This window comes from Hipposideros armiger, unplaced genomic scaffold, assembly GCF_001890085.2.
Source record: "Hipposideros armiger isolate ML-2016 unplaced genomic scaffold, ASM189008v1 scaffold_665, whole genome shotgun sequence".
NCBI classification, from domain to species: domain Eukaryota; kingdom Metazoa; phylum Chordata; class Mammalia; order Chiroptera; family Hipposideridae; genus Hipposideros; species Hipposideros armiger.
In genome coordinates, this window is record NW_017732015.1 from 431,414 (window position 1) to 455,861 (window position 24,448).

General features: G+C 38.5%; 1 protein-coding gene across 2 annotated transcripts in view; it reads left to right on the top strand.

Moving 5' to 3' along the window:
* The window catches only part of CNTNAP5 (contactin associated protein family member 5), a 464,696-nt gene that overhangs the window by 407,635 nt on the left and 32,613 nt on the right, over window positions 1-24,448 (top strand). The window contains exons 18-20 of one of the 2 annotated variants that reach the window (XM_019626328.1): window positions 13,546-13,764; window positions 15,305-15,376; window positions 17,989-18,162. In XM_019626328.1, coding sequence (XP_019481873.1) covers window positions 13,546-13,764; window positions 15,305-15,376; window positions 17,989-18,162 — 465 coding nt within the window. Of the gene's footprint in view, window positions 1-13,545; window positions 13,765-15,304; window positions 15,377-17,988; window positions 19,177-24,448 lie in introns of those variants that run through there. The other variant, XM_019626329.1, reaches the window with a different exon arrangement.

Here is a 24,448-nt window from a genome sequence, read left to right on the forward strand (position 1 = left end):
GTCATAAACCAACTCATATTCAGAAGGAGGGAAAATAGACCCTGTCTCTGAATGGAAGGACTGTCAAAGATCTTTGACCTCTAACCTACCACAGGCAGGCACTACCACATCATTCCCTTTATATATATGAGGAAACAGTCCAAGAGATATAATGTAAGTTCCCTAAGGTTGCCGTGCTAATAAGTAGAAGAGTTAAATGTTGAAACCAACGAGTCTGACTCATTGGTCATGAAACCTATATCTAGAGGGGAAATAGCGTAATGGTTTAATTGAAGGAAAGTGCAGAGAAAAAAGCCTGTCAGAAGGGATTTAAGCCAGAGACTGTTAACTGTGTATCTAGTATTTCATATGCATTCTTCTCTTCTTAATTGAACACAGTGGTGTTTTTTGTTTTTGTTTTTGTTTTGAGGGAGCAGTGTTCCCAGATATAAACAGTATGTTCTCAGCCTTCCTCTTGAGTTAAGAATGGTCATACTACATTGTCCTGGACAGTGGGCTCCACAAAGAATTCACTAGGGATTTCCAAAGGCCTGACTTATCAAGTATGTACCTTTTTGTCCTTTGCCCTCCATACTCTCTTCAGCCTGAGGAACAGGAGTGGTAGCTGGAGCTCCAAAAAGTCATCTTATGAGAAAGCAGACAAAGGTTATGGTCTGTGAAGAGAAAAGTACAAATCTTGAACAAAATTCTGGGTCCTTGATGGTATCTGGAGCCAAAACACCAGCCCTAGACTGGTTATCATCAAACTTCTTATTAACTGGAAATCAAATAAACTATTACTTTATTTGAGCTACTGTTCTTTCTTTTTTCTTTTTTTTCTTCTGATATATGTAGTCAAATGTAAATTACAGCTAACAGGGATAATTTGTGGTTTTATACGCTGAATCAGATGGCTAAGAAGGAAGGAAATACTACTGTTTCAGCCAAATGCCAAAGCTCTGATGGAAGAACAATGAAAGAAATCATCAAGAACTGATGACTGAGGGCTGGGGAAGTCCTTTAGGGTTCCCTTGTCCTACAGAGGAGTAGGTAGATGAGTAAATTTGCTCATATCTGGGTCATTGAAACCAGTTTGACTTCCATTATGCTGGAAGACACCTTGCTGTGTATCAAAGAAAACAGTATAAGAGATAAAACAAGGAAAGCTTAACGTTAAGTCCAAAGCAAAAGGAGTTGTGTAGGCTGCAAAGGAGGGGATTCTCTTGAAATTACCGTGGTTGAGAGGCTGCCTGTAGGAGTTAGGATCTGGGCTGGGGCCATTCCCTAGCTGGTAGGTCCTGAAATGTAACTGTGGCGTGCCTGTTCTAAAAGCTAAGTAGACTCAGCCTTTATGGAGACAACAGAACCAATGCTTTGTGCACCGTTCATCCCAAATTAGTATTCACTGAATTAAATTTGTGATGTGATTTGAAGTAGATGGCAAAACACACTGACTCCAAAATATCTCTTGTAATGAAATCCCAGAATTTTTTTTTCCTGAAGTCATTGCAGGTCCATTTCACAATATAAATATGCTACCCTAAAGAAGAGCACGATAAGTAGTCGTCAAACATTATTACCTAGTTCAGTTACCAATCAGTTAACATCTCCTTTCATCAGGAAGGGAGAGAGTTTAGTTCTGAAATAAGTAGACTTTGCCAAAGATGTGGGAAAGTATTTACCACATACTGCAAAAGAACATGTAGAATAGAAGTTAAAGGTCCAATCACTGAACATGTTCATTCAACTAAATATATTGGGTCACTACAGTTGCTACACCTGGGCTCTACCTGAAGTCAGTCCCCATCATTTACTGTGAGACCTTGGACAAGTTCACCTTAATTTCCTAACCTCAATTACTTTTTTCTGAGGTATGGAGATTGACATACTTCCTATTTTGTAAAGCTGTTGTGATGAGATCATCACAGCCCGACTGCTCATTTAACTTGAGCAGCAAGTCAAAGCCGGTACATAATTAATATCCCAGGAGTGTCAGAGCTTACACAGACTGGTTCAAATCCCAGCTCTGTCACTCACCAGGTGTTACTTTGGGCATATTTTTAACCTCCTTTGTCTTCATCTCCCTGCCTTTAAAATGGGCATCATAACTCAGGAGATGCTTGTGTCACAAGGCCCTGAGGGCATCCTGTGGCACATGTGAAACAGTCCTTTCACTATGGGTATTGTGCACACAATCCTTGCTTGCATAGCACAGCAGAACAGTCAAAGCAAACACACAAGATGAAACTGGGAAAAGAGATCTTAATAATTCGTCAGAAAAAATACTGTATGTAGTTCTACAAGCTTTAATTTTTTTGTTTATTTTTTTGGTGTGAAAGCATGAAAAACTCTCCTAGGGAAGTAAAATATATATAATAAAACTAATATTTAGTCATATTGGAAACATTGAGAATTAGAGTGCCTTATTTGTAAAAAAAAATCTTATCAAGAGTAACTTTAATAGTGCTTGCTTTCTTCTAGTTGCATGACAAAATATAAAGGGAGCATCTTTTCTGGACCTTGGGGAATTGTCATACTCCTTTCTAAGATTGGGTCAGCATTCCATTTTATCCTTTGTGTTTTCAATGTCGTGAAATGTCTTGGAGAGTTGCTTTAATGTGAATTTTTTTTATATTGATTGGTTCACATCATCTTCACTCATTTTCTGTGGCTGCAGATGGAGAGTGTCTCAAACAGCATCACTGTTAGCATATCCATGTCAGCTCTTTATAAATCTATTTACATTTGAATTTCACTTTCAGTTTTGTCACTTTCTGTTTCTTTGCTGCAGTTTTTATCTTTGCTGACCAATTCCCTGTTTAGGTTATCCGTTTTTGTTAAATGTCACTTGGGTTCATTACTGAAAGACAGAGAAGCCACACAACGATATTCTTTGCTGTCTGTGGATGAACTGAATACATGATAGCACAGTGACCGATCACCCACAGACTTTGAATAAAATGATGGGATTGGTCATTAATCATGATGTGCATCTGTTATTTGCATATTAATTTGTGGACTGGAGAGCTAGCAGCAGCAGAGTTTTTACTTTGTGTACTTACACCAATACCATGGTCATTGAAACTCGAACCATGTCACTGGGGTACTGGTGTTATTTCAACTGTGGTAGCTGAAATTCATGCATATTGGAACCAGAAACAGTGGAGACTGTTTGCATCTATTCAACTTTATTGAATAGAAATATTAAAACAAAAAAAATTATCATTGTCTTATAGCCAGTAGAATATGAGTATCTGGGCATGTTTTGAATGCAGAAATCTAGAACAGCTTTAGCATTGACACAGTGTTCCTAAGTGTATTGTTTCCTATTGCTGTTGTAACCAACTACCACAAACTTGGTGCCCTACAACAACATTAATGTATCTTACAGTTCTGGAGGTTGGAGGTCTGAAGTGAGCCTCCTGAGGCTAAAATCAAGTCATCAGCAGAGCTGCACTCCTTCTGGAAGATTCAGCAGAGAATCTGCTTTCTTTTCTTCTCTGGATGCATTCTGTGGCTTGCAGTGTTTTCCTCAAATTGCTGGAAGCTCTTGCTTCTGTCATCACATCTCCTGCTTCTGCTTTTGACCTTCTTGACCCCCTTATATGGACCCTTGTGATGACATTGAGTTTACCTGCATAATCCAGGATAACCCTTGCATCTCCAGACTCTTAACTTAGTCATATGAGAAAAGTCCCTTTTGCCATACAAAGTAACATATTCACAGGTTCTAAGGATTAGGATGTGGATGCCTTTGGGGAGGGCATTATTCTCTGCTACACCATGCATCTTGAAAACCAAACCTCAAAGTATAGGCTATGATCAGCTCAGTTTTACCTATAAGGAATCTGAGGCTTAGAGAAGTATAGTGTCTTCTTTATGGTCACCCCGTTAAAAAGGCTACTTTAATGAGTAACTTTCATTTAAGATAAAAATCACCAATCATATATTGGATGATAATCCGGACACACAAAGACAAATACATTCTCCCTCCATCTCCCAGGCCCCCGCAATAGTCTAAATGGTGTTAGTTTCCCAGAAAGGTCAGTGCCATGTCCTTGGGCTGTTCTGACCCAGTCACTCTTGGACACATGGCTTAGGACAAAGAGTTCAAGCCTTCCTTGGTTTCTGTACCTAATGTGCTCCAAACCCAGGCCTAATCCTGGAAGTGGGAGACTTGAGAATGGCTCCTCCTTAAAGAGGTTTCCTGCAGCCCCACCATACCCCAATTTATTTATAGTGCACCAGTTGATTCTTTGTCTAATATTATAAGATGAGTCATTTTGTAAAGCCAGACCAGCTGTGCTGGAGCCTTGGTTGTTAAGATCTGTGGGTTCAAAGGGATAGCATACATAAGAAAAAAATTATAATGCAAGAGCTAGAAATTCTAGCTACAGACTTTGTATCCCTATGAATTTATTTTTCTCATCCACAGAGTGGGTGTAATGCCTAACTACTTCATCTTTTCCAAGTCTGAAAGCTAATGTGTTCCATTTGTCAACATGATGCCTTACAACTTAAACTAATACATGCTCAGTAATTAGTATCCCCTAGTATTATTATGGAGAGTGCTTTAAAAGCCGTCCCAAGTGACACATAATATTGGCTAGTATTATGAGGCAGGTGATACAGAGAAACACCAGAATAGAGGGTAACAGGAACGCGCACGCACATGTGCGCACATACACACCCTCCCCAAAACAAACAAAAAAAACCAAAGCAGCACTAGATATAATTATCATCAATGGGACAATTTTACTTATCCCTAGTATCCTTTCAGTCCCTAAAGAATAGCTCTATTGTTTTCACTTATTTAGAGCAATCAAATTTAGGTAATTATCCTAGAGATAAGGATTGTTCTAGAGGTATATAACTCATGGAAATAATTGCCTTTTAAACTGAATGTGTGTGTATCCCCCTCCCCACATACACACTCATTAAACAGCAGTTATTTTTGATATGCATAGCTTGCTTGGCTTCCAGAGATTGACATGTATGTAACTGACAGCGTTGGCTGCCTACCCAACACCCATTTTGACTTACTTCCACCTTCCTAACAGAATTCTGATTTTATTCCAGCATCCATGCTTCTCCATTAAGTCATGTGCCCCTGGAAGAGTGTTTTCCATCTCTAATCCTTGATGACCCCTCCTAATTCACCTAAGCCAGTGGTACTGTTTGGTCCCAGGGTCATTTTGGTTCTGGAACCCTTTTAGGGAAACCACAAGGTCAAATTTATCTTTATTTTCGTAATAGATATTATTTATCTTTGTCATTGTTCTTCTCTTACATGTGTAGAATGGAGTTTTTCAGAGGCTACACAATGTGTGATGATATCACCACTTGGACAGCTAATAGAATGTGTTCTGTGGATTCTTTTAAATTTTTCTGTTTTAATTTCTAATACAGTGAATATTGACAGATACAAAAGCAGGTCTTGCCATCCAAAAGTCTCTTCAGGATTCTTAAGATTGGAAATAAGTCTTGAGACCAAAAATAGGTCTTGAGAATTGCTGGTCTCAGCAAATGACCATGGTCCATTTTCATTGCCATTAGAAGTGAGCAGGCGTAAACAAGTGACACAATTGGCCAATTAGAGGAAACCTGCATGTGTGTGATTCTGAGGAAGGATTTTTCTTTCTTGAAAAGAATCATAGGATGAAGCAGGCTTTCTTCCCCCACCCCCACCTCCCGACATTGTTGCGTCTGAACATGATGTCTAGAGCTGTGCAACCACCCCTACTCCAGCCTGAAGATGAGGCAGCTGCAGAGGAAGAGCCCTGAAATTCCATTCCCAGAGCTCTCCTTGCCTCTAAATACCTTGTTATTTGAGATAATTCATCCCTGTATCATTTAAATCTCTGCAAGTTGGATTTTCTCTTACCTGCAGTAGAAAGTCTTCTAATAAAATCTGCAGTATGCCTACCTCTGTAAACAAAAAGGAAAACACATCAAATCACCACTTAAGGTGCTCAGTATGGTTTTTGCTCTTTGTGGTGCTTTTAAATCCACAGCTAGCAATTCCATACCAGAGTAAAATGTATTTCTACAGCTTATTTTTGGACTCTGTTAAAAAATTCCCTGTTGGGACATGCAGGACCCAACTTCTGTTCATTTTTTTAAGAGATTAAAAAAATGTAGATATAAATCAATACATGTGAGTTGTCTGGTTCTGACCCCACATCAAATAAATAATCAGCACCTTAGGAGGAATTATTATTATTTTTTAATTCCAAAAGATTTAGTTTCTACATCAATTTGCAAATCCTCATCTTAAAGTCAGAAAAGTGATTTTTCTGTGAAAAATAAGCAGATATGAACATTAGGAGTATGATATCTAGCATTTTTAAATGGGGTTTTAAGGTTTTATTGAATAAGTAGTCATTGTCCTATATCCATAGAGGTTCCTTTATATAATGCATGTAAGTAACCCAATTAAAAAACAAAAAATGTAAAGGCGGCCAGTTAGCTCAGCTAGTTAGAGCACTGTGCTTATAACACCAAGGTTGCCAGTTCGATCCCCACACTCTCCACAACTAGATTGAAACAACCACTTGACTTGGAGCTGATGGGTCCTGGAAAAACACACTGTTCCCCAATAAAAAAAACATAAAAAAGAAAAGAAAAGAAAAATGTAGTTCAGCCAGTGAGTTCAATTGAAATTAGGAATTCTCAATTGGTAGAACTTTTGTTTACTCAATTGACTTGTTTGTTTGTTTTAATCAAAGTTAATTGGGGTGACAATGGTTAATAAAGTTACATAAGTTTCAAGTGTGCAGTTCTATAATGCATCATGTATATATCACATTGTGTGTTCACCATTCAGAGTCAGTTCTCCTTCTATCACCATATATTTGACCCCGTTTACCCTCATCTACCACTCACCTCTCCCTTTACCCTCTGGTAATGACTAAACTGTTGTCTACGTGTATCAATTTTTGTTTCTTTGTTCGTTTGTCTTGTTCCTTTGTTTCTTTCAGTTTTATATCCCACATATCAGTGAAGTCAGATGGTTCTCAACTTTTTCTGTCTGACTTATTTTGACTTGTTTATTAGGCTCTTTGTATTTTATCATTATAGCTATCTATCTATGTACCTACCAGTCATCTATCTATTATCAATCATCTATCAATCTACATATTTGTATGTATACAGTTTTACTTAAAGAGTTTTGGAAGACCTACTATGTGCGAGGCCCTGTGCAATTCAGACTCATTCAGGCTTCCAAAAATATTTAGCATCTTCTATGTCCAAGATACTATATTAGGAAATAGGCAGTTAGTGGCAAGCAAATAGTCATACTTTCATCATGAAACTGATGGTCTGGGGTGGTACATAAAATGTGAACTAGCTACACACAAACACACACACAATCACAAAATATGGGGCAATTAGAAAGGAATCGACTGGTTTCAATGCTAGACAACTAAGCTGGGGGAAGAAGGATGTGCCCCTGAATCAGGTGTGCAACGAGGTCATCACTGAGGAAGGAACTTTCAGCCTGAGGCCCGAGGGCAAGGAGCCTGTCATGCAACATTTGGAAGTGCCTCCTTGGCAGTGTGACAACTCTGACTCTTAAAGCCTATGGGGTCATTACCAATAGTATAGACACTGTGATGTGTAGCATCAAAACTTACATGGTCACTCAGATTCTATATAAAGTTCACTTAGCTTTTGGTAACAAATGCTGAAAAGAATGAAGAGAAATATTCTGGAGTACTCTTGGCAGAGCTATAAGAACTATTAATGACGTTCTCATCAGGATGTGTTCTGCCTCATCAGAGAGTCCCACATAACATGACATAAGTGTGACTATAAAAGCAAAGAAACTAATGCTTATAAGTGCCCAGAATGAAGAAGATTGGGGTATATCTAAATATTCCTGACTAGCCTGCATTACTGATGATATTAAGAAACATTTGTTTTTTCATTCATTATTTCCTTTTACTATTTACTAAACACTTATTCTGTGTGTTGGGCACTATGTTCCTAGTTAATGGGGCTGGGGATCTGAAAAGGACAGGTTTCCTGAAAGCAAGAAACTTCCAGTCTAGTGGGGGACAGACCTCTAAACATTATAGTGAAATAAAAGAAGAGCAATATAAGTGAGTGAGCAAAATGCCTTGGGCATATGTGGAGAAGTCCATCCTTAGCTGTACCTGGGCCCTGCCTATTTTTTCAACATCATCTTTTTCCTTATTTTAAGGCAGAGTTAACTTGATTTTTCAGTGTTTGAAATGTGATAGACTTTCTTACTCTTGGTCTTGTACAGGCTTTGCTGGATGAATAGAGATCCAGAAATACATATTTTCATACATTTCCCTGGAAGATGTTTGTATACTCAATTTGATCACCACTTTCCTAGACTGTGTCAAGGGTTTCTTCTGTGCTCCCACAGCCACAATAATCACCCCCTATCATAAGACTTATTGCTTGAAATCATTGCTGGTCTGTTAAATTAATCCTTTAGTAAGGAAAATGTCCACTTGCTAGCAATTGCAAGTCCACTGTCTCGTATAGAGCATGGTAGTCATAGATAGCCAATAAATAGATGTAGGTTTTACAGAGAAAGATCAGATGTTACCCAGGTCATTAAGGGACGGGAAGCCCTTCCAGGCAGAGGGAACAGTGTGTGACTATTGGGGCAGAGCAAGCAGTTCAGGTTGTGGGAGCACATATGGGGCTGCATAGTGGGTGGGAGTTAGACAGTAAATGACTTATTAAGTCGTGGTACAGAGATGAGGTTTCTTTTCACCCTCTCAATATCAATACTACAGTAAGGTGTTAAGCATGACATAGCAGGAGAAAAACAAAACAAAAAGGAGGATAGGCTCCAAGGCATCTAGGTCCCAGGCCTGGTTTGGCCACAAACTGGTCAACTTGCTTTAGACAAGTACTTGATCTCATGTCCTAGTTTTCCTAACTGGTAATTGGGTACAATTTTCTCACCCTCTCTCATTTCATGAGGATGGGTATTTACATAGGGTATAGAAATGAGCATACCACGAAATGCATTAAGGCCTTAAGTAAATGCCGTTTTTGTTTTGTTTTTGTTGTTTTTTTAAATAGAGTCAACATTCCCCATTCAAGATTAAAGGTTTATCTGAGGGACTTGGTTCTTGGACTGTGGACTCCCAGTAGTTAAAGTCTTCAGACTGCCTCTCTCATACCTCAAAGCCACAATGGGCTCTGGAGGGAACAGCTCTTTACTTGTGCATACTGCTCACACCTCTCATTAACAGTTTCTTTTATTTATATTTTATGCTGGTGCAACATTTTACCCTTAAAGTCCAGGCTGTGTGGGCATGCGTGGTCTACATCTTGATCCTTCAGGATTCAAATGCCATAGATGGCTTCTGACACATAGTAAATGTCATATACATCCCAGACCAATGTCTGTTTTTAGCAAATTTCTGATTTTTTCTTCTTCTTTTTTAATATCCAGAAAAAAAAAAGAAACTGCCTGAATCAGCTCTATAACTCCCTAGTGTCAGACAATTGTGGGCATAGGAAGTGTTTCACATGCTGAAGCTCACATTGGTTCTCTGCCATTTTCAGTGGCATCCCAGAATCCACTTGGTTTAATGGAAGAGCATAGCTTTGCTTTGAAGAAATGAGCATTTGCAAATTAATGTAGAAAGTCAAGTTTTAAACAGCTTGAAAAAGTTAGTCTATTATAACCAATTGAGTCATTCAAAGTTTTAGTACTATTTTTATTCAGTTGTGAGTCAATATCAAGTGGAAATTTACTGGAAAGACTTCATAGCAAACACATCAGCATTTACATCTTAGTTCTCCCATATAAATGCAAAATAGTAAAATGGGCACATTAAGGGCCATTAAATCTTGGTAAAGGAGTTTGGAACTCCTTGAATAAGTAATAGGAAGAGTAATAATAATAATAATAATAATAATAATAATAATAATAATAATAATAAGTGCATTTATGGGCACTGAGCTAAGAATCATACTTTGTTATTAATTTCCACCACAATTCATGTGGTTGGTACTATTTATCACTGTTTTACAGTGGCCAAAACTGGAACTCAGAAATAAGAAAATACAAGTCATATGCACAAGGGCCATCGTCAACTCAGGTCTAGCTAGCTTCCATCATATGCTTTTTCAGCACACCATGCTGCTTGTACATCAGTGTTTGAGGGCAAGCGGTGAACTCTAATGGGAATTCAAAACTATATTTCAATGATTTTTAAAGTGTGTTGAGAGGGAGAAATTACATTAATTTCAAATAAAAAGTTCTTTAGGTTTTGTTTTGTTTTGTTTCTGTTATTTTTTTCTTTTGTAAGATATCTATGTTTTCTCAAGGTGGTGGATTATATTATCAGGAGAAACCTTGTAATTCTCCTTGATTGGTTGGGACTTTTATATGTTAGCAGAAAATCTTGGGAAGAGTGAGGAACAGAATAGTGGCATTTTTCAGTGACAGGACCTTATGTGCATTCTTGCTCTACCACTTCTGAGTAGCCACATTCATTGTCAAGTCTGTCTTCTGTATTCACTCTTTAGCTCAGTACAAACAATAGTACCCTCACCTAGTTCCTTATGAATCTTATGCAATTGTAACCTAAAAACTGAATATACAGTAAAACTTTGGGTTGCAAGTAACTTGGTTTGCGAGTGTTTCACAAGATGAGCACACATTCCTATTAGGTTGGTGCAAAAGTAATAGCGTTTTTTGCCAGTATGCTATTACTTTTGCACCAACCTAATAATACATTTTAACTTGAAACGAGCAGTGTCTTGCAATACGAGTAGTTTATTTCCAGAATGAACTATGATCACAAACTGAAGTATTACTGTAATTAATTAGGGAGTACATTATGTCTTTAATGTAATAGAGTTTACTGAATTTGGGGGAGCATTCTAAAATTATTGTGCTTTCCTTATTTCTTGCAATTTATTTCTTGGCTATTTTATGCAAAAATATCTTACCCTATCTAGGATATTTTTGAGAGGTTTTTTTTTTGGTTTTTTTTTGGGAGGGTTGTGGGAAGGCAGCATAGTTTAGATAAAGAGTTGGGCATTTCAAGTCTTAAAGATTTTGGTTTAAATCTCGACTTTGCCAAATGACCTTTTGTACATCTTCTAGTATTTAGGTGTATCAGCTGCCCCATCTGTAAATTTTGGATGATAATAGAAAATAAGTGGAAGCACTTTTGAGGAGGATAGGAATAATACTTTAAAACAATTATTGCATAGTTATATAGAAGGTATTCAATAGATGGTGAATATTGATTGTCCACAGCTTTCAAATTTTTTAGCAAACAAGTACTACCTACCACATGTTAGTTAACAAGATTATAAGAAGCAAAAATAAGTTAGAGCAATCCTATGTTTTTCTGTTGTTGCCTCTCCATCTATGTAAGAATCTGAGAAATCATTATGTCAGGTCTCCTACTGAGAGTATTTTCTTCCATCAGAAATTCATGTCCTCTTCATTTCTCTTCAGAAACATCACAATGTTTTCATCCTTATTATACAGCTAGAAGAAATACATTTTCGTAGAGATAAGACTTTATTCAAAGCACCTCTTTCTTTAAGGAGAGAATGTCAACTTCTGGCATTGCCTCTCCCCCATTTATCTATGTGTCTATCATTTTACCTTGAGCATGTATCCATTGCAGTCACTACAGAGATGACCTCCAAAGACCCTGGCAACCCTATGAGCTTCTTTCTCACTGAGCTGTAGGAATGAGATCTGGCACTTTTGGCTCAGACCTTCAAGGCATAGTTACAATGGCATGCCACTTTTCAGTGCTTCGAAATCCTACAATGCAAAAATGCCATGCCAGTTTATACTTCCCTTCTCTTCTGCTTCTTCCTCTAAATAATTCTGATCTCTAATTCACCTGTTGATAGGTCTCAATAAGTAGCTAATGTGCATTCTGAATTACAGCTGGTTACATAGGTTTCTGGTGCCACTCAGCAAATAGCACCCCGTCTTAAAGCTTTTTGTTCTGCAAGACTTGCATAACACTATTTGAAAAGTCTCTTAGGAGATAAAAGTAAACATATGTGATTTACCCACAAGTAAGTAACAAATACGCACCACCACTGAAGGATATTCATAGGACTGTATGAAAGACAGCAGTTCCCTCCCCTACACCAGTGTTCTTTTACATTTGAAGGAGATGAACTATGGAAGAGAGGCACAGAAAAACACAGCATTGCTGGATCTGGGAATAGAGGAAGGTGGCTCTAAGTCAAAGAACATGGATGGCTTTTAGGAGTTACAAAAGACAAAGGAATGGATTCTGCCCCAGAATCTATCAAAGAAATGCAGTCCTGCTAGCACCCTGATTTTAGTCCAGTGAGCACCAAGACTTCTATAGGACTGTAAGACAATAAATTTGTGCTGTTGAATTTGTTTGTGGTAATTTGATACAACGGCCAGGTAAAATTAGTACATGTGGTTCCTTCCCTTTTCTTGTAAGAAAAGAAGAATGACACGTTAGTGAGGTTTACATGGGTGTTGAAGCGGGAGAATATAATGAGGGCAAAACTGCAAAAGACATTATTCAAGGATGTTAATTTTTCATTTTCTTCCATATTCTTATTGCTTCTCTTCAAATGCTTTCAACAAAATCTTTGCTTGGAGATCCATGGAGGCACTCTTTGACCACTTATGAATTAACATAAGTTATAATCTACACTGGTAGAGAGGACTGTCCCTGCCCACTTCTAGTAAATACACAGATTATCATAATAAAATAACTATTGAACCATCTAGCTATGTTAAAACTATTACACCTTAGGGGAAGAAAAAGCTCATTGTGTATTACAGTTTATATAATTGCAACATAGCAATTTGTTCAAATAATCCTTGTTAAACAAAAGAAATGGGCTACTGAATAATCTTACTACAAATCTTGAAGAAAATGAGACAATTGGTCTTGCGTTGAATCATAAATGATTGCCTCTTTAGTTTTTAAAAGGCTCAAAGACACTTTGGGGGGTTGAATGCTATCAAAGAAAATCTGTGTTCACCAATGAATACCATGAACAGAACTGAGCAGGTGAAAATCTTAAATAGATGGTCAGTCTATGTAGGCTGCTTAATACACCGAACATGATATAAACTCCTGGGAGGACCACTTTGACTTCTAATCACTCTGTCTGCCTCTTTTCATTTTTCCTTTTATATTTTTGAATTAAATATTGTAACAAGTATTGTAATATGTTTGAAATAATCACCAGCATTCACTGATAAGTGCTGATGGAAATAATGATATAATTTCTATAAAATATCTAGAGTGTAGAAGAGATGTGTTAAGTCTTTGTTACAGCTCATAAAATACACAAATGAAAATTTAGATGTTTGAAACATTATCTGAAAACAGAGATGGCCCTAGCACTTTTATATAATATGTGGTTGATATGCTGATACTTGTAGTGGGGTGGGGAAGAGTTTGGAAAGAGGAGATGAATAAAGATCGAGATGATTTCCCTTATTCAAAGGATAAGGTGATTTCTGTAATTGTAGACATTATTCAAAGAGGACATGGAGCATACTTTGAAAAAAAAAAGCTGCCTTTCATGTTGCAGAGAATCTTGGATTGGACTCTGAAGTTGCTAAAGCGAACACCCTGGGTTTTGTTGGTTGCCTGTCTTCAGTCCAGTACAATCATATCACACCCCTGAAGGCAGCTCTGCGCCATGTCACCATTGCACCTGTGACTGTCCATGGGACCTTGACAGAATCCAGCTGTGGCTCGCTGATGGATTTGGATGTGAATGCAGTGACCACGGTGCATTCTTCATCAGGTACCCAGAGAATACTCAACAGGACATGCCTCAGTAGTACTACTTTTGCTGTCTTCAAGAAGCTTTCTGGTTAAAGGCTAATATTATTCAATTCCTTACCTTGTATGAATACAGGTGGTTAAGAATTATGACTGGCTTCTCATGGGTGATTTTCATATATGTTTAACATAATCCTACTTTTAATGTGATGAACAGTTAGAACTAAATGCATATTTGTGTATATTACTATATAGATATTTATGTCTCTATTGTTTAGGTGACCACTTCTCCCAGGATTGAAGAGTTCAGTTCTCAGAGAGTGGCAGGCTGGCTGTTGACCTACTATAAGTCATGTGATTAAAATCCAGCCTGTATCATTTTACAAACCAATGTCATCCCAATACATTTAATAAAAATTTAAAACATATTAAAATAAAAGCCACCTTTTTTAATTGTAAGCAAGTCTCAGCACTATCATCCATATCTCCCTAAAATAACTTTTCTGTCTTGTCTTAGTCACCATCATCCTGAGTGTCTTAAAATGTTCCTGAGATTTGTTTTAAATAGCTGTGGTAATTGATTGTGAAATAAGTTATTAATTCTGAGCAAAGAAAGGGGATTGTGTTTTGCTGCTGCCTGTTCATCTCTGTCCTTGGCGTTTTCCTGCAGCAATGAGGTATAATAGAAAGAACCCGAACATGACAGCTGGCTAGCCTTGATTTGAATTCTGAATCTGCCACGAATGAACTGTAGAACTTTGAACAAGTTATTTAATGGCTTCAATCTAATGTTGTTATCTGTGAAACAGGAAAAATAGTACTCATGTTGTAGTCATTTCCTGAGGATTAAATTATACAACAGTAATGATAAGTGCTATAGATCCTGGAAAATTTATGTGTACTATATGAATATGTATAGGTATCATTACCACCTATTAATACATCTGCAGATAATTTAAAAAATGTATCTACCTCATTGTCACTAGACCAAGAGGCAGAGCAATGCCTCAAACCCATATCTTTATGCCTTAAAGCTTGATGCTCTTTTGCTTATATCATGTATGATAATGTATGTGTAGTAAAAGCCTTCTCTCCTTACTTAGTGAGGGCTTCTTGGGGGTGTTCATTTTCCAGCACTTTTGTCTTTCCCTGTTAATGGACTCAGAATCCTCTTGCAGCAGAATCAGAGGGGTATGTATGAGTGAGGTGAGAAGCCACTGCCATGCATAGGGTCTGTCTAGGAAAGCAGAGAGGGACTTTAAGGTAGACTGAGAGTTAGGCTCTCAGCCAAAGCTGACATGGGCAGGGTACCACCATCATTTGTTTCAACCTCTTACCTTACAACTTACAGAGAAGCTAGCAGGTCATGGAATTGTGGGGTATAAGTAGTGTACTTCAAATGCTTTTTTGTGCACATTTGTTTGGGTTCTTCCCAAGTCCCAGTTCACAACTATCTGAGAGCACCTGGTCTAGTCCTTATGTGTGTCATCTCAGTTATGTAATATAGACTTCCTTCCAATAATTTGAGAGGAGAGAAGTCTCACGTCTTTAACTCCTTTCAGATCCCTTTGGGAAGAGAGATGAGCGGGAGCCACTCACCAATGCCGTTCGAAGTGATTCAGCCGTCATTGGAGGTAAATCATTCTTTGTTGATGAAATCAGAAAAGATATAAGTTTTGTACTTTGGAGAAATGTATCTGAATGTTCCCTTACTTATGGCCATCCAGCACCCAGAGCCCCACTTATCTGCAAGACTGTGAGGCTTTTCATGAATAGTTACATGTGCTGTGTGATCTAAAGCACCCTCTCCTTCAGCACCAGTAGCTCCATGGACACATCCCACCCCAGTCCATCAGGCAGCTGAAGAATGAATCAACAGCTGGATAATTCACTTAGAGACAGGCAGTATGCACTGTGTTCACCTCATCCAGTTGTCAGTTTTCCTAAAACACAAGCAAAGCAAACCAATAAAACTACATATGGGGAAGGAGCCACACTGGGGCGACCAGATGGGTGAAGCAGCAATCCTGTCGGGTTTTCACCACCTAGTGATTTGGGTTGGATCTAATGAGCAGGGGAGAGCCCACAGACTGTGCTTTCAAGTCCAGCAGCACATATGGTTACAGATGCAGATCTCATCCACTCTGCTATGAGCTCAGCTCTCCCTCCTGCCTCCCTTGCTTTTCCATTTTCTAACTGCCCGTAGGCCTTACCCATTTTGATTCTGCCTCAGCTTGGCTGCAGCCTCCAGTAGCCTTTGCTGTTCCATCTGGTCCTTGCAACACAGAACGCCTCCCAAACTTTGTTTTGTGTCATATGCCTGTTTGAGACTAAATCCATTTCCGTCTGAGAACCACCGTCCTGGTAGACACCCCGGTCCCTGCCTTCTGGCAGTTAGATGAGCTGATCCACACCAGATGGAGCTCTCCTTCTAAAAGTTGTCAGGATCCCTTCATTTAACTTCTATTTACTGATCCCCAGCTTTGGGCCATGGCCTGTGCTCAGTATAGAAACATGAGGAGGAAAGACATGGGCACTGCTCTCTCAAAGAACTCATGACCTGGTGGGGTACATGCCAGGTAAACAGACAACAAGAGAACCAGTGAGTGGTGTTTTCAGGGGGAAGTACAAATGGCTGTGGAGTACAGAGATGCTCTGTTACAATGAGATTGTAAAGAAAGAAAACCTGAGCTTTTCTTTAGGAAGTTCTTAAAACGTCTGACCTGAATGTCTGCTCCAGGGAAAAGAGTCTAACCTGACTTTTGTTTGGCATCAAGAAATATAGGAAAGGATTTGGTGCCTGTTTCTCTTCCTATAATTAATTTATCATTTGACAAGTGGAGAAAAGACTTGTGACTGCTGATTTTTTCCCACCTGTGTACATGTGTCTGTGAGTGTCTTTTAGAGCAGGAAAGTCATCCTAACCCCAGGGAAAGATTCTTGGAGGTTTGCAGGGTTTAGAAATGACAGCCTCCAACTCTGAATACTGCATGTACTGAAGGAATAGAAAGTAGTTCTGCACTTCATCTCTTAAGGCTACAGCCCATTCCTGGGCATCACTCACCGCCACCACTTTAGTCATAGGTTTGTTAACTTAGGTGTTTTTATTCTGCCTTGTTCTAAAATAGTTGGGGAAAATACCACATAATGCTTTAGGACTATTCTAAAAAGTAAGCAATCTTAATCATGGCCACAGCTCTAATACAAATAGGTCGAAGACATTTATTCACTATATTTAACTCTCTAATGTTCAATCTTATATAAATCATAATGCAGGGCATTCAAAATTAACTTTGTAACTTTTTTTTTCATAATATCCATTTTACTCAGATTTTTAAAAAGCAGCAAAATATATACTTTATTAAGAAATTACTTATCTTTGAATATCATAAATACTTTTCAAATATTTGAATTTTGAGGAACCTACATCCATATGTAGATGCATCCCCCCTTTTAAAAACTGGCAGTATCCAAATTTTCAACATCTCTCTGCTGACTTTGCTTTACACATCCCAAGAGCCTTCCTGGCAAATTTAGGGACAAGACCTTCGGGTCAGCAAGGGCAGCTTGCCAAGCAGGTCCAGTAAAATCACACACAATCCAATTGGGGGCCTGACACAATTGGCAGAAGCATGCATTTCAGTTGGCTTTGAGTTTCTGGAGGACAAAGACACATCATCTCTGAGGCAGCCTGTGTCTAGCGGAGTGCAAATCAGTGTAGGGATGCTCTAAAGGTTTGGTAAGCATTCCATTATCATTTTAGCAAAGCAAATGGATACCATAAACACATCTACATCAGGAGAGTATTATTAGGATGTGAGATATTTAAGTATTATTTCCTAGGATGCTAAAGTAGCTCTAAAATACTTATTTGCAAGGTGACAAAGAAATGTGCTAATTACAAATGATACTGACACATTCTTTAAAGCAGGTATTGAAGAAGTTTAATAAGAAATACTCCACTAGTCTGATTTTATATTTATTTTATGGCATTCTTAGTCCGTTAAATAAAACTTCTGATTTAAACTGGCTCTCTCCCTAGCTAGTCTGGAAGAGGTTTTTTGTAACTGAAGATTGAAGGCTTTTCAGCTGGCCTTTATTTCTGGGAAATGTGGCAGAGTTTGTTGCTTGTTTTATTCTGTTCTGTTTTTACTCCTAAGTGGCTGCCTTGTCTAGACTGAATTATCTCCCTGGAGTGGACGATCTGTGGTAATGTCTTTCTCTCATTTGCCCCCTTTCTCAACAGGAGTAATCGCAGTTGTGATATTCATCATCTTCTCCATCATCGGCATCATGACCCGGTTCCTTTACCAGCATAAGCAGTCACATCATACTAACCAGATAAAGGAGAAAGAATATCCAGAAAATTTGGACAGTTCTTTTAGAAATGACATTGACTTGCAAAACACAGTAAGCGAGTGTAAGCGGGAATATTTCATCTGAAAAACTGCAGGGTCACCTAATACTCTTCTGTTGTGTTGTTAAAATTTTTCTCCTTCTCCTCTTCCTCCTGTCTCTTAATTCTGGTCATTCCCCTTCTCTTATTTGTTTGCCATTGATTTTTGGAGCATACCCACCTCCACCACAGCATTTATCCCCCTGACCCAGCCCCGAAGACCAGACAGCTATGGCCACTGTCTTCAACAAATCTATCGTGGTGATAAAGATCACTTAGTAGACTGACTTTACTACTCCAGACAAGGAAGAGACATGTGTACATATTCAGTTCTGCATTTCTGGTTTCAAAGATGCACTCCTCAGTTCCGCAGTCATTCAGTCTTGCTGGCTTACTTTGAACCCGAGCTCTGTGACTTAGACATAGAACAGTCATCTTGGACATCCTCCCCATCTCAAGTCCATTCCTACCAGGGAACTCAGGGTAGAGAAGGAAGATGCGCCAGGCCCGGTTTCCTTCAGTGGCACTTTAAAAGGAACAAAAGAGCTTTGCTTTGTGGTTATTTTCCTTCCCATAATAAATGGGCTACCAAAGGAAGCCCATTGCCCTAACTCAGCACCCTTTTTCACTCTGACTGTTATACCCCAAGTAATTTCCAATATAGGATTCCTGATAGTATGAGCTATTACTTTGCTCCTTTCTTGCCACTCTCTCCTGGGGTTGATACTTCAGACAGCACACTCTAGCATAAATCTAGGACAAGCATGGGAAATAGTAGCTTAAACTAGGGGGTAAAAAGTACTGCTAGGAAGTAGATGTTCTATAACTTCAAAAAATGCTGCTTCCAATTTTGTAAGAAATGGTAGCTAGCTAATTCCTGGGATTATTATACTGAGGTATACATATATATACAAAAAATCAAATACAAGTCTAAAATAGTACCTGTTTCCATGAAAGAGTTTAAGCCATCTTAACTCAGCAGAAGAAAGAAAGAAGGAAGGTAGGAAGGAAGGAAGGAAGGAAGGAAGGAAGGAAGGAAGGAAGGAAGGAANAAGAAAGAAAGAAAGAAAGAAAGGAAGAAAGGAAGGAAGGAAGGAAGGAAGGAAGGAAGGAAGGAAGGAAGGAAGGAAGGAAGAAAGGAAGAAAAAGAAAGAAAATTTCATGAAGAGAAATACCAAACAGAATTATTCTCTTCCATCCATTCACTAAAGATCTGGTGATTAAAATAAATGCATGTTTTAAGTTTTAGAACAGACATAATGATCCACCTTTGTCAGTCAAGCCATTTTCTAAGAGATTTAGGATGCACTGACATATGAGGCATTATGGTTAGCTACAGGGAATACTCCCTGCTTAACTTCAGAGGAGACCCTAAGTTCTATAGCACATCACATTTTCAAATCTGCCACATCCTATGTATATAAAGACACACACACACACACACACACACACACACACACACACACACACACATACATCTTAGAGGCACAAACTGTCCAATGAGGTGGTGACAAATGTCCTGGTCTTGGCCCATTTTGATAACAAAAATATCGAAGAAACACAATCACTCCTTTGAGAAAGCATCTTGAGTTCATCCACAGGGTGGTGTAAGAATCCTGATGATTTTGCTATAGCAGTATGCCTCACTCTTCGCCTCTGGACAGTCTTGAAGAAAAAGATAAAGGGATAAAAATCTAAATGGTCCAGGACACCGGGAATGCCAACATAATGATTCACAGATATGTAAAGTACTTGCCAATCCTCTTTGCAAGACATATTTGATTTGGAAAACAATTACCCCATTGCTGTTGGCCAGCCTCCACAGTTAGCATTCCCTCTTTTTCTTAGTGTGTCTGTCTTCTCTGAGTATTTGACACAGTCCTGCATGAAGAGGGTCACACTGAGGAGCTCATTAGCTTCACCCGTTTCAGGTCCATTTCAGGCTCTAACTTCAGAGCATGTGGTGTAAGTATTTAATTGGTTATCATATTTCTCAACTTTAAAATGTTGTTCTAGTTACACGTTCGCTCCTTAGCATTTTCTCTGAATTCTTACTTAATCATTCCATCATTTCCATTATATCTTTTTGCTAGTAAATTTGTTTTAAAATGATTCTGACAAAGGCAACTATTTTTTTGCTTCCAGCTTTAAAGATGGATGGTCTATTAAAAGGAGGAAAGATCTTTAAATACTGGTTTCTCCAGCTCTGTCCTCCCCTATTTCCAGTTTTCCCTTTGGAATTTTCTATTTCTTTTAAAAAAAGTATATAAGTCAGCCATCTGCTTGGCAACATAGTCCTTTGTCCCCTGAGATAAACGTCACTATGAAGTGTAGTAGGTTTAACTTGAAGCACCTCCAATAATGAAATGGCCAGGGAAAAGAAGGTGTGAGTAACAAAGATGGAACTTCCCATTATTCAAGTGTTTGTAAGACAAGGACTGTATTTTGCTGATGTAGTGTTGATAAAAGAAATGGAGGATTAGAAAGGCCAACTTAGGTATTTGCTTTTCTTGTCTACTTATATATGCTCGTAGGTAGTTCTACAGGGAGAAGAATCTGTAAAACTCCATCCTGGCCGCATCTTTACCAGAGAACCTGCCAGCACACCTCCCTGCATATGTAGACAGTGCAACCTGCATGTCACTCTTAGGAGAGAATCTCAGGGCTGCATCAGAATTATTTTTACAGGGTTGGATTATTTCATAAACTCACCAAACACTCTGACTTTCACTAGAGGTATATGAAAGCAAGTGAGCTGCTCTCTCCAAAGAAAACACAATTTTCAGTTAAAAATACATGCTAACTCTGCCTGTCTTTTCCTTAGTGGTACCATCGTCCATGTATTTTTGTGCAGTTTTTCAAGTGCATGAGTGTTTCAATCCTTGAACAATTATAATCTAAAACAAATAATCTTTGAAAACCTTCCAACCCCTCCTTAACCACTTTTTCCAGCTTCAGTGACCAAGATTTCTGAATGCTTGCTCTGGCCAAATAGACTACCATAATCCCACACTTTAACACTCAGTCTTTGGTAACTGCTATTTACACAAAGATTTAATGGACTGTGGTCACTTTACAGTAAAACCAACAATATCTGTGCAGTTTCACATCCTAAAGGGGCTGTTTCATTGATATCCTTCCACCAAAACAAATCTATTTGTGCAAGCAACAGTACATCTGCTTACTCTAAGATGCATTTAACAGCCACTGCATCATTCATCCTGTGGATAGGTTAGACTGCCATGGTTTCTAAGAGAATCCATAGGGAGAATTAGAGATTTGTCACTTCTCTAGATATATTTTTATGAATAGCTTAGCCTCTTCTATTCACTCTCTACTGCATATGAGATTTATCTTAAGGACCCTGAGGGTGACATTTTAAAACAGGTTTTATTCTCTTTAGTAAAAATATAGTTCTAACCTGACTTCCACCTTTTTTTCAGACCCATCCCAAGGAAATAGGGACAGGACCAAAGTAAAAGAATTGGATTGTTATCTTCTTTCTTTACTCATTTATGAAGTATTTATGGAATACCCAGTACCCCCAGGGGCTGTGCTAGACATTGGGTGTACAAATATAAATTACACTTTGTCCTTGCCCTTGGGAGCTCAAAGTCTAGCACGTTTGACTGTAATAGGCATATATTGGTGTAATAAGGATGTGCATTCAGTGTTATAGAATGGAGAGCAAAGGTCATGCATAATTAATTTTGTAACGTCCTTGCGAGAGACTTAAAGAAACAGATACAATTCTGGAACACATGTATTTATAATTTTTCCTTGTTTATTACTTTCACCTTCAAAAAACTGTTTTGTTTCTCCTCCTTAAAGCAAATATATATTGATACAGATATGTCTCTGCAGAGGGAGATGGATTGAATCTTAGTGACAGCAAAAATAAATGTCCCCATCTCTAAAGCTCATTTGCAAGGCTCAATTCTCTCCATTCTTGTTTCACTTCTAGTTGGGGGATCCTGAAAGACCTCTTTTCCATCAATCAGACCTAAGTGAAAGCTGAGGAATTCTCTTTGCTGTAGGAAACACAACCTCCACTTCTGCTTCCCTCCTCCTCTTTTCTCCGTTCTTTTTTGACGTAGTTATGATCTATTACCTGCCATTGCTTGTCCAGATGTTCTTGAGGGGTCTTTGTTTTCCTCCACCTCCTCCTAAAAATCTTTTTGTCCTGATGAGCCATTTAACTATACTTAGGAAGATATCTGAGAACTACATGAAGCATATCTTTGAGTAAATAACTGACTAAACATTGTTGTACGTCTAAGTGAGGTCTCGCCTCTGGGCCCTGGGTGATTTTCTTCAATCCTGAGGGTCACACATGTCTCTTCTCTGCAGAAAGCTCATTCAGTTAGAGGAGCTGCACTGAGAGGCTACAAGCAAAGTCTTCTCTAAGATGTACAGGGAGATAGGAAGCAGGCCATTGAATTGTTTCTTATATAAAGCCTTGACACTTTGTCCACCAATGCCCTGGCTTCCTTTGAAATCCCCCATAGCTACAATCCAACAAAACCACCTTGCAACACCAGCCTGCAATGGGTAATTTGAGACAGTATATATCTCTGTTACTCATTTCCCTTTAACCTATAGGCTTGGACACATGTAGTCTTCAGTTGTTGTAGAGGTCACAAGTAGGCCAAATAAATAAAAAGTTTCCCTGGTCCTACAGAGGTGGTTAGTTAGTGGAAGAAGGTGCAGGGGAACTCAAAACTTTCAGAATATTTCGAGGATAACTGAGTACTGTTTCATGTCTCTCATGCAGTTTGGAAAGGTTTTCACCAAAAGATACAAAGTGTAATTGAATTACCCCCATACACTGTTCTTGGGCCTTTCTTAACCTCTCTTCCTATCCCTCACCCACACACTTATTAAGCCATATAGTTTGCAGAGTTTGGTTGTCATATTTTTCATCACTGCTTTCACAAATTCCAAATAGTTGAACCTCCTAAAGGGAAAAAAAGCACAAACACACACATATAAAAATGCTTTTCAAAAGTAGACCTGCTATTCAAGCTTTTTTCAGGACATTCTACATACATATCTGCTTGGTAGGGAGAGACACATTTCATTTTGAGTTAACAGTTATGTGAAATCTTTATATAAGGTTTTACTATTTAACTCTTTCGTTATCATTAAGTGATTTTTCTCTTATTTTGCACTAAGGTACACTGAGAAAGAACAGAAAAGCACATTTTTTAGTGAAATATTGTACTTTGTAAGCTAGTTGTCTGTCATAGTGTTTGTCATCCACAAAGTGGCTGAGCAGACATGAGTAAGGTTTAAGGCAAAAGTTGATTTTGGTGTTCCAACCACACCTGCTAGGAACATATTGAGGAGGAAGAGGGAGCACATGGCAAAACTTGGTACCTGTCCTGGGTGAGGAGAGCCACTGATTCCACTGTGGATCAGTGGCAGCGCTCCTCCCACTCTTCTGGCTCCTAACTCAGGGGTCTCTTTATTGTATTTGGATCATCATCTCAAACATTAGGGAAAGAGGCAACATCATGGGCTTTGCATGAAGAATCCTTTACTCCCCTTTGCATGGTATTCTTGATGCTTCCCAGCCTTACTCTAACCACATCATTTTTATTTCCAAGATTTTTATTTCATTGGGATTTTCCCAGGGTGCTTTTGAACTGTCACCACAATGATCTAACATGTCCAGTTTAAAGCCCACATAAAACTTTAAGGAGAAGAAACAGTCAAAAAACTCCCTAGGTGCACTAACTTGAATTGTAAACCCCATAGGTGGAAGCCATGAGGTGTTGAAATCAGTCTAATGGTCTTCATTTCCCTTCATTGGTCCTGCCATCCCTAGGCATGTCATAATGGCAAAAAAAGTATGATACTCTCCATCCCTGAAAGTGACTATTTCCAGGAACTCACTGAGTAACACTATCTGGGAATTTTGTTTTCCTCAGTCATCTCTGGTAACACAGGGAAACTTTTGCAAAATAGTGGGAAAAAAATTAGGAGACTAGTCCTAGGCCATGACCAAAGTGAAGCTAATTGCTTTAGTGATTAAATCTCATCTTTTTTTTTCTTATTAACATCATAGCCTCCATGCCTCAGATGCCAAAGTAGCCTCAGAGGACATGTAAAAGGTACTATATTTGCAACAGGAGGATTGTATCACCTTGTAGACTCTTTGGAAGGCCCATAAGTGGAAACATTCAGTAAATCTTTAAGGAACAATAGTAATGGGTTTCTACCTAGTCATACTTTCCCATTATGATAAACTCCATCCCAAAGGCTTTACATGAAATCTTAAGATGGTCTCTTATTTTTGAGTGGCAAT